This window comes from Tasmannia lanceolata, unplaced genomic scaffold, assembly GCF_043159265.1.
Source record: "Tasmannia lanceolata isolate RefF3 unplaced genomic scaffold, GAP_Taslan_0.1 ptg000007l, whole genome shotgun sequence".
NCBI lineage: Eukaryota > Viridiplantae > Streptophyta > Magnoliopsida > Canellales > Winteraceae > Tasmannia > Tasmannia lanceolata.
This window is the reverse complement of record NW_027518684.1, coordinates 20,818,705-20,829,960: the sequence shown is the minus strand read 5'-3', so window position 1 is coordinate 20,829,960 and position 11,256 is coordinate 20,818,705. Positions and strand designations below refer to the sequence as shown.

Here is an 11,256-nt window from a genome sequence, read left to right as displayed (position 1 = left end):
CATGTTTAAATAATTGCACTAGTCCATCTTATCTTTTATCATTTAAATAGATGACAAAAATTATTACAGTTCTCAAAAAGTTCCCACAATTCAATTAGAAAAGAAAAGACAACTTGAGTTTGAGCAATTATTAAAACGAGGAATGCTAGACTCACGGAGCCCTTGCAAAAAAACAGGGAAAGGGCGCCCCCCTTGGTCAAAACCAATTTAGGATGCATAGAAAATCATGGTCATAACTGCCATAAAGCAGTTTTGACCAATGAGGGCACCCTTTCCCTTGTTTTTTGCAAGGGCTCCTGTGAGTCTAGCATTCCTCTTATTGAAACATGGTTGCGCTGATATCATTTCCCAAAAGAAAAGAATCTTTATCTTCGTTTTTTTTGTTATTATCGTCTTTTGTCAGTCTCCACTGCCAAAAATCGAAAATAATATTTGCAAAAGATCTTTACCAAGAAAGTCTGTGTAAAAAATCTCCACCGCCACTAATCGGAAAGTCTGAAGAGGAAAGTTTGCAAAGATATCCATTGTCATTAATAGGAAAGTCTAAAGAAGAAAGGCTCTACAAAAATCTCCACCACCATTAATATGGCGAAGAGAAAATCTCTACAAAAAATCCCCACCACGATATGAAAGCCTAAATCAATGCCCAGCAAATAACCTATCACCTTTATGCAAAAAAATCTCCACCTCCTCAAGCAGTGTTGCCCGCTTCAATTTGCAAATATGTCTTGACTTTTTAACTATGCAAAAAATCTCCATCATAATTAATAGGGGAGAATGTTTAAAGCGCTAATATAACCCATCACCTCTACCATTCAAAATAATAATAATAATAATAACAAAAATAAACCCATCGCCTTTTTACTCTTCTACAGACAATACCCTCGTATCTGTCACCAAACTATGCATGTGGCTGTACAGTCCAATACTTTTCAAAAAATAGGGAACAATACAGATAACCCCCTCAACTATGGCCAAATTCCACTTCTAACCCCATGGTTTCGAAGTTAACAATGACACCTCTAAAACTATCCGTTGATTTTTTTAATGTGATGGAGTGGATGGATAGGAAGAAATGACTATAATGCCCTCATCTTGCCCAACAAAAAATCAACTGGAAATTAGGGTTTGATTCAAACCCTTGTTTATTTATCAGCTCAAAACCTCGATGTAGGGGTTTTATTTGTCTTCATTCACATCATTATCATGCTTTGCACAGAAACCCTAATATTTTAGATTTTTTTGTTTTGTTTTTATCAATATTTTTCTTCTTAAAATGTGGGGTTTGATGTAGCCATGGAGTGGGGATTGATTGTCTGTGATGGAGGTGACGGCGGATGCCGGAGATGGCGACGACGACGGTGGTCGGAGGTGGCGACGACGACGGTGGGAAATGGTGTAACCCTAATCCCTCTGCAAAACCAGTGACAAGGGTATTTATGTCCTCAAAATATTAACCATGGTTAGTTTAGTCATTCCGACAGGTTAAACTAACAGACTGCCAACGGAGGGGGTCTACTTAAAAATGTCAGAAAGTTGAGGGGTGTCTTTTGTACCTTCAATACCATAGGGTTAGAGTGGAATTTGGCCATAGTTGAGGGGGTGTATTTGTATTTTTCCCCAAAGAAATTGTACTGCCCACTCCATAGGATGATCCAGACCGTCAATTTGGTGGGTGGGCACCGTTTGCTAGGGGAGCACAGTAAACAGGTTCATTTCCATCGGATGATTCTAATCATTCGACATATAGAATTTTCCATTATTTGCGGTCCCTCTATAGATCGGAGGGTGACGATGATGATCATCCTATGGAAATGATTCTTGGGAGACAGCCTATTTATGTTGTGGCTCGACAAATGGGCATTTTGGATCATCCTATAGTGTGGGCTGTTCAATATGTTGGACTATACGGCCACACACCATAATTAAAACTTGTTTAATATCCAGGGATTTGCTAGTGTCGATCGCAGAAGGCATTTCGCTGATTGGCTGTTGCACGTGAGAGCAGCCACATCATGAATGATTGGCTGTTGCACGTGAGAGCAGCCACATCATGAATGAAGATAAAATCTGCCGAAAAGTGAGCCGATGTGGCTGCTCTCACATGCAACAGCCAATCCACGAAATGCCATCTGCGATGGATGCTAGCAAATCCCTAATATCTAAGCAAGACTATTTGAAAGTCTTAAGAACCGTTAAGCATATATTTTTCAAGAGGAATGCTAGTTCAAGAGGAATGCTAGATTTACAAGCGCCCTTGCAAAAAAGGGAGCAAAGGGCGCCCCCATTGGTCAACTTCCACTAAAGATGGCACAAAAAATAAAGGTCTTGACTGTCTTTAATGGAAGTTGACCAATAGGGGTCCCCTTTGCTCCCTTTTCTGAAAGTGCGTCTGTGAATCTAGCATTCGTCATTTTTCAATAGCTTTACTTTTCTTGACGAAACCCTAAACCAGGCTTAATGCATCAAGAGCCTAGATCATCCGATCAAGATGTTCTGAATTTGACTGACTTATCGGATCAACGGATATGATCACGTGAATCGAGGCATGAGTGCGCTCCAATAAAAGTGGGCTTTCTTTTGGTAAATGATATAGTCTCTCCCTTTTCTTCCCAGGGCCACCCCCTTTACTCCTTTAGTGTAAAAAAGTAGTCAGAACTCATAACTCGTAAGTGCTCTAGAGGAGGCTGCTCTGAGGAAGAAAAGGGGGAAACATATATAGCATCCCTTTCTTTTTTGGCTTCTTAATCCTCCGAAATAAGTGTCTCTTTTTTTTTTATTTCGATCCCTGATCGAGGATTTTCCATTTTCCCCAAAGTTACAGCAACAATTTCGAAGATTCAGAACTGAAATCTTTCATTTTGCAGATCCTCAGGCGCTTAGGGTTTCGATCCCTTACTAAATTTAGTTCTCGATCCCCAAATTTCGAACCAGAAACCCTAGATTTGTTGCTTGGAGGACGAGATCGAATCAGTCATGGGTTTCTGGGTAACAACCCTAATTTTCATCTTGGCAGGCGTCGTGGCCTCTCTCTTTTCAAGATTGTGCTGCAACAGAGGCCCCTCGGTTAATCTGTACGTTGATCTTCTTCCTTTCCTTGTGTGTGCGTGTTTTTAATTCGATTACTTTTCTCTAATTTTGTTTGTATTTTACAAATTGTTGAATGTTAGAAAATAAGTAGATTAACACATAAGGGTTTTATGGTGATGGGTTCTCTGTTATTCGAACTACAATCAGATCCATGAATTAGATTCTGGTACCAGAATCCTGAAATGACGAATGCATTGGTTTGTGAATTTTGGCTTGGATGTTATAAGGAAGGGCAAGATTGCCACATAACCAGACATGCAATAATTACTCAGGAGACATCCAAGGACTCTCCAAGGAGTTCAATGCTATCTTGGCAACCAAATGGGGAATTTTGCTTGCATGGCACCCAAATGCCAAGCAAAACCCTTTTAAGTCTCCGTGACTTTGGTGCAACCAAACACACCCTATAGTATTTTTTTAGTGCAGCTTAGGAATTGTATATTTGATGTTATTGGATCCAATTTTGTTGTTGCCAATGAAAATGGTGGTGATTGAAACAACAGATACGGAGACTATCATCCTCATTTTATCATTTTGTGATCTGGGAGACATTAACTATTTGTTTCTTTCGAGTGTTGATCGGATACTTGTGCTCTCCCTCTATCTCAAGTGTTGAATGAATGTTCGTGATCTCTCTCTCTCTCTCTCTCTCTATATATATATATATATATATATATATATATATATATATATATATATATATATATATATATATATATATATATATATATAGAGAGAGAGAGAGAGAGAGAGAGAAAACTGTTGGTGCGCTGCTCACCATTTTTTTGGTGCGCTTAAGTTGTTATAACGCGTCCCATTCGTTTAAATGTTTGGGTCCTGCTGGGTCCCGCACAAGCGCACCAATGGGAGGCGTTATGACAACTGAAGCACACCAAAAAAATGGTGCGCTTAAGCTCACCAACAGTTTTCTCATATATATATATATATATATGAGGAAAGGGTTCCTGCTAACGTTAGCGTAAAACAAGGTTGGGCCACATTGTTGGGCTGATCCTAAGCATTCATTTCAAAAGGTCTCATCATGGATGGGGTGTGTACCAAAAATCAGCTTCATTGGATCATCATAGGATGTTCATTTGTGGGCGTGAAAATGGACAGATACTGTTTGTCCACTAATCTGCCCATTTTTTCACTCCACAAATGGACACCCTAAGATGATCCAATGGAGCTGATTTTTTGTGCACACCCTATCCATGAAAGGGCCTTCCAAATGAATGCTTTGGATCCCCCCAACAATGTTGGCCCACCTTGTTTTACGCTAACGTTAGTAGGTAAGCTTACCTGCTAACGTTAGCAGGAACAATTTCCTATATATATATATATAGTAAATGGTATCTGAGCTCAAGCTCAGATAGAATTTCTGAGGCAGATAAGGTGTACTTAAGAAATCATCTTCATAGGATCATGGTAACCATTGATTTGTGGAGGTTTAAAATGGACGTCTGCAAAATGGTCCATTTTGTGCCTCTACAGATCGAACGGTTAGGAGGATCCTATGGAGATGGTTTCTTAGGAACAACCTATCTATGTCAGCTTCTATGGAAATGGCTTGGATGAGTCAAACAACATGGGAGATGCCCTATATAAAAACTCTACCTCAGATAGAATTTCGCCTATATATATATATATATATACATATATATATATATATATATATACATATATATATATATATATATATATATATATATATATATATAGGAAAGTGTTCCTGCGCTGTAGTGCGCTATAACGCCTCCCATTCGTCAATTTTTTGTGGGCCCGTAAAGTGGGACCCCTTAACCGAACCAATGGGAGCGTTATAAACGCGCTACAACGCAGGAACACCTCTCTCTCTCTCTCTCTGTCTCTCTGTCTCTCTCTCTCTCTCTCTCTATATATATATATATATATATATATATATATATATATATATAGGAAATGGTTTGTGAGCAGCTGCTCAGATAAGCTTATCTAAGCATTCATTTGGAAGGCCTCATCATGGATGGGGTGTGTACCAAAAATCAGCTCCATTGGATCATCCTAGGGTGTCCATTTGTGGAGGGAAAAATGGACAGATACTGTTTGTCCACAAATCCCCCTCCCCCCCACCCCCCCCCCCACACCCACACACACACACACCCAAATGGAAGGGTTAGGATGATCCAATGGAACTGATTTTTGGTACACACCCCATCTATGATGGGGCCTTCCAAATGAATGCTTAGGATCACCCCCAAAATGTGGACCCCCTATGGTTTGTGAGCTCTACTGCTCACAAACCATTTCCTCATATATATATGAGGAAAATGATTGTACGCTCGAGTGTACCAAGCTTATGATACACTCGAGTGCCCAATCACATGTGGGCCCACTTTGTTAGGATGATCCAAAGCATTCATTTGAAACTGGACTAGGGATCTAGTTCTGAAATTGGACCTGACTTCCATCATACGAAGAGATCAGCAAATGAACTTGCTGATAAGTTGGCAAAAGATGGAGTGGCAAAGGAAGGGTTGGAGATTGTTATTCAGGACGTGAGGGAGGTGAATTAAGGGCTTGGAGGGTGGGCAGTTTTTGGAGGGTTTCTTTTGTGTGGGTTCTGCTGTAACTATTGTATGGGACGTCTCGTCCCTATGACAGATTTGTTTCTGTTCTGTTTCTCTTAATTAAAATTGTTACCTTTCGAAAAAAAAATCTATCTTCATTAGCAAATCTCTAATGGTTAATGCATTCTCTGTTGCAGGTTGCACCTAACATTGGTTATTACGGCAACAGTTTGCTGTTGGATGATGTAAGTCCTCATCGCCTTTGCATATAGTTACTTGGCATAGAAATTATAGACGTTTTGTAACATCTTAAATTTGAAGTTTGAACTCTTTTGGAAGCCGTTCTATGTTTACAAGGTTCTCGCATGACATTACTCTTGTCTATGTTTCTTTGCTGACTGCCAACTCAAGTATCCTTGGATAGCTATAATGCTTTTCAAAGACTATTCTTTTACAAAATCAGGTCCATTGTTTATAATGAAATATTTAATTGAAGAGCAATGCATGATGTCATGAAAAACTTGATCCATGAACCATTTCCCTCTGAAAGGATGCTTTTTCTATTAATAAGTTGTTTTGTACAATTAATATATGCCTGAGCTACATGTTACATAACTTGGCCTCAATCTAAACAAGATTTTGTTATGCGATTTGGATATTGTAGATTAAAATATTGTATTGATAGATTCTTTTAGTGTTCAATCTTTTAATAAACCTTTTGGCCGTACCTTAGATGGAAAAGAATGCAATAATGTATCATTCTGTCTATTGCTTATCTTATTAGCAAATAGCAACCTATGAAAGACATTTAGTACAAACTATATGGAAGAGGATGTTTTATTATGTGCTTTTCGCTTATACCGTGAGCCCATTCTTTCAAGACTTCAAGCAATGTCTCAATTGAATCCGTTCAAGTCATTTTTGGATTCGATTTACTTTTACAAGTTAGCCCTACCATCTTCCAAGCAATCACTTTTTCATTGTGCCTTTTAGTGTTAGTATTACTTGTTCCGTATACTGTTTTGACTGAGTATTTACCCGAGTGTGAAGGGGCCCATATAATAACATCATGGCACACAATTTGACTAATGTTTGCTGATGTGATTAGGCTTCATAGGTCATCAAAGACTTTCTTCAGTTTCTAATGATTCCAAGAGCTTGCTCCCATCAATATAGTCCATTATAATTTCATTTTTACGATGATTGCTAGCAGTAGATGCAATCATTTCCCATTGTGTTGCTCCTCTAGGGCACTCTGTGGATCTGCCCCAATACTAATGGAGTGTTCATTTCGAAGATGCCAAATTATTCTTCTTTTAAGTAGGTTACTTGTATGCAGGACTGCCTTCTAAGTGAATGATGCAGTTATCTTCATGTGGACATGCAAAAAGGAATATCTGCTAAGATATTTTCTATTTACCAAGTCCGCATCCTAGTTGGGTGTGCATTTATGACTAACAAAAAATAAAAACACCGAGGGAATAGAAACAACATTCAGATTAATGGATAAAGTCCTATGATAGAACTGAAAAGAAATTTCAGATCAGGTGAAGGATTTAGGCTCATGCAAAAAACAGGGAGGAAAGAAGGGATTGGAATGGGTGGGAAATTCAGGTTATATAAAAAATATAGGAGTGAATAAATGTGAAGAAGTAGAAAAGACAAAATTCAGGTCACAGATTGGAGTAACAGATCAAGAATCAAAGACTGAGAAATTTGAAGAAACTTGAATGAAGATTGAGTCAGCTCTGTGAAAGCCATGTGATTATATATTAGAATCAAGATCCTTTGTTATTCGACTGAGATTTTAAAACCATCATGATTGATTAGATCTTGAAATAAGTGGACCCCGAAAGTATGTCTAACATGTCATCAAAGCGAGGAATAGGAAATTAGTACATGATGGGTATCTTGTATTCTTGTTAATCATTAGGCTGTCAACACACATCCTCCATGATCCATCTTTCTTTGGCATCAGAAAAGCTGGCACTACGCGTGGCCTAAGAATCTCGCAGATGAAACCCTTTTGCAACAAGTCTCCTATGTATGCATCTTCATTTGGATTCATATGGTAGGCCAGTAAGTTAGGCAATATGGATCCTGGTGCAAGATTGATAGTGTGTTGTATGTTACGTATTGCTGGTAGCTCTTCTCGCAACTCATCAGATGCTAAGTCAGGAAATTTTGAAAGAACCTCTTGCACCTCATGAGGAAGAGTTGGCTTCTCTTCAATGATATTATCATCTACCTCTAGTGCAACTATGACATCTTGTTCTTTGCATTCATCCTCAAACTGCATCATGATAAGCACGTTGCAAAGTTTCTTCAATTCATTGTCCAAAATACACATTTCTTGACATTTTAAACTCCAACGTACAATGGATTAAGAATGATATATTTCCCTTGAAAATGAAAGCACGAGTATTACTCTTACCTCGAAGAGTAGCATCTCGGTCATATACCCATGGTCTCCCCGAAAGAACATGTATGATTCGCATTAGAATGACATCACACCGGATTGAATCCTTATGGGGGCCCATCTCAATAGGAACTATTCATTGCTGATCCACAGTCAGAACATGATCATTAATCAGTGTCACATTGTAAGGTCGTGGATGCTTCTCCATCGATAGTTGTACCTTCTCAACAAAGGCCTTGGATATCATATTAGAATTGCTCTCGTTATCAACAATCACCATGCACACCTCCTCACACTTGACTTGTATTTGGAAAATACTACTGCACAACTAATCTTCCTCACCGTCATTAATTACAAGAATGTGCTCTACGATATTCATGTGTCCCCTCTACTTCATCATCATTTCCAACCTAGCAATTTGATCCTCCTTGCTCGTAGCTATTGGGTTTACATTCTGGCGTGGAGTCCTAGTTCTTCCACCTTCCAAAGCTTATAATCTCTCATCTTTTCTGAAATTTAGATGAGTTCACCTCTTTACAGATCTGTCAACTTTCCCTTATAAGTTCTCACTTCTTGTAGGCATGGTGCTGAACCTAGGTTCTGATGCCAATTTGATATAGGAGATTTATGTAGGGCTAACAAAAAGATTGGATTAGGCTTTATGAATAGGTTTGGGTTTACTTCATGAGGAAGCGATAACTATGGCTAACAGAAATTAAACTAAAATACAGAGGGAATAGAAAACATGGCTCAGATTAATGCATAAAGTCCTATGATGGAACTAGAAAAAAAAAATCAGATCATGTAAAGGATTTAGACTCATGTTGGAAACATGGAATATTAATCAAGGGAGAAAGGATTGGAATGGTTAGGAAAATTTAGGTCACAGACAAAATATAGGACTAATTTATTTATTGATTTGAATGGTAGAACATTACATTTTATTTGCATGGTTGAACATTACATTAAAAAAGGAGGCCTCTACAAGGGGAAAGCCTCGCGACCGAGGCGATCAATACAAGGAACAACTGACAAACAAAATAAGAAACCAATACAAGAAAGGGTCACAGAGGATGAAAATAAAAAAATTCCATCTGGGTCCCACCAACTCCCATGTGGGCTAACCTATCAACATCTTTGTTAGCCTCTCTCTCTCTTTCTCTCTCTCTCTCATGCTGGAAACGAACTGGATTACCCTCCACACAGTCCTGAATCTCATCGACCATAACAAATCTCCAAAGACAAGATTTACTGCATAGAATGGTTGCTCTATATAACTTATCAACATCATTAGTGTGGTTGCTTTACATATCATACATTTACCTCATAGAATGCCATCAAATATTAAAATTTTTGAAAAAACTTAATATGGAATTTTAGGATATGGCCAATTTGTCCACGATCTTATTTATTTAATAGCTGTAAATATTCATTATATTTGTTACTTATAAGTTAAATTTAAATTTTAAAAAGATAAACCTATATAAATTAGATACATGAGAAATTATTTAAAAATGATTTTAATTTATAAAGAATTATAAAACATATGTTTGGTTCAGTCAGTGAATTAGACCTTTGCAATCAAATTTTGATTTCTGAACTTCTTTTCTCCTGTTCTTAATATGAAGACTAAAATTCTGTTACTGAGTTCTTCTTTCCTGCATTTTTAGGTGGGCAATAGTATATCTTGCGCAGCTGAATCCACTAATCGTTCCTATACTGAATGAAGGAGAGTGAGAGACATCTGTTGAAGAGTAATGGGTTTTCAGGTAATAGAAATTATGTATGATCAATTGCTCAAAAGCTAATTATTTCAGGTTTTTCATGCCTTTGAAGTCTGCGCCAATAGAATTTGGACCTCTTCTTGGAACAATGTTCTGTGTATTACTTATTGAAGAACTCAATGTCTAGTGCCTGAAACTTCGTAGAAATAGTTGTGTTGCATTATGTTGTTCTATTTGCTTCATAGAAACTTTTGATTTTAGGATCATTGAAGGAAAGATTTGCGGGGTATTTCATTACACCTCAGAAGAAAAATAAATTTGATTACTTCCGATGAAATATTGAGAATAAACCCTGGTGATTTGGCTATGTACTCAATAATGGTGTGTGATTTTACTCTCGCGTATTTTCATGCATTTCAGATCTTGATTTATATGTTAAACCTGGTTTAAGCTGATGGATTCTGGGTCTATAGGCAACAACATATATGTTTAAAGTTTCTATGTATGTGTTGTGAGGTTCGGCGTGGTACTGAGGGTGTGTTCAGTAACTATTTTCCGTAGGGCTTTTGTGCTTTTTTCTGTAACTATTTTCTGTAGCGCTTTTGTGCTTTTTTCTGTCCGGAGAATGTGAAAAAAAGGGAGAGATTGGTGTCTGGCAAACTCGACCCTCTGCGCCTGTTTCTCAAAATCTGCAGAGGGAGCTGAAATCTCGAAGCTAAATGGACTCTCTTTGGGTGATTCTGTTCCGCCATTTAGCCCACTCCGAAATTCAGAGAATGGGAAATGTTGCAGAACGGGCCCTGAATTTCTGGAGATTGTTGGGTTCGTTGAGCATCGAAATGCTCGTACGGTAAGGGTGGGTGTGTTTGGTTGCACAAAAGCCGGGAGGACTCGAGGGTTTTGCTTGGCATTTTAGGTGCATCGTCAGCAAAACCCACCCCCTGTTTGGTTGCCAAATAGCATTGAAATCCTTGAAGACTACTAGGGGATGTCTCCTAGTTAATTATTGCATGTCTACTTATGTATCACCCCTATCACCTCCCTAGAAAAGCCAAGCCAAAAACCACAAAAAGGTGGAATTTTACGTGGTTTCCTTGAGAATGACTCTCTCTCTCTCTCTCTCTCTCTCTCTCTCTCTCTCTCAAATGACACTAGCTACCAATACGAGGTTGGCAACCAAACACTACTTATCACTATTTTACAAGGTAAATTCTAGGTAAATCAAATGTTTGTCACCGGTTGCCAACCTCGTAGAGCAGTGGGAGGGGGTGTCATTTCCATGAGAGAGAGAGAGAGGGAGAGAGAGGGAGAGGCATCATTTTCCAAGCCAAATTCCTTGTTTTTAGAGAAATTTTGCTTGGAAAGAACAAGGAGGGGACATTGATGTTGCGCCACAAGACATGCAATTATTACCTCTGAAACTTGTTTGATAGAAAGAGGTTTAATGCTTTTAAAGTTGAAGAAAAGTGCATTT

At 38.3% G+C, this 11,256-nt stretch overlaps 1 protein-coding gene across 1 annotated transcript; it reads left to right on the top strand.

Moving 5' to 3' along the window:
• Window positions 1-2,663: 2,663 nt before the first annotated feature.
• On the top strand, window positions 2,664-10,149 carry LOC143881134 (V-type proton ATPase subunit e1-like). The gene is made up of 3 exons (XM_077384133.1): window positions 2,664-3,074; window positions 5,837-5,884; window positions 9,729-10,149. Exons 1-3 carry the CDS (start codon window positions 2,977-2,979, stop codon window positions 9,793-9,795), a joined length of 213 nt encoding a protein of 70 aa, XP_077240248.1. The 5' UTR covers window positions 2,664-2,976; the 3' UTR covers window positions 9,796-10,149.
• The last annotated feature ends 1,107 nt before the right edge of the window (window positions 10,150-11,256 follow it).

What these genes read in the sequence shown, in the direction of transcription:
- LOC143881134 (XM_077384133.1), top strand. Translation starts at nt 2,977, where the DNA reads ATGGGTTTCTGGGTAACAACCCTAATTTTCATCTTGGCAGGCGTCGTG. An exon ending in AGAGGCCCCTCGGTTAATCT is followed by an intron (nt 3,075 to 5,836) that starts GTACGTTGATCT and finishes TCTCTGTTGCAG; the next exon opens with GTTGCACCTAACATTGGTTA. An exon ending in ACAGTTTGCTGTTGGATGAT is followed by an intron (nt 5,885 to 9,728) that starts GTAAGTCCTCAT and finishes CTGCATTTTTAG; the next exon opens with GTGGGCAATAGTATATCTTG.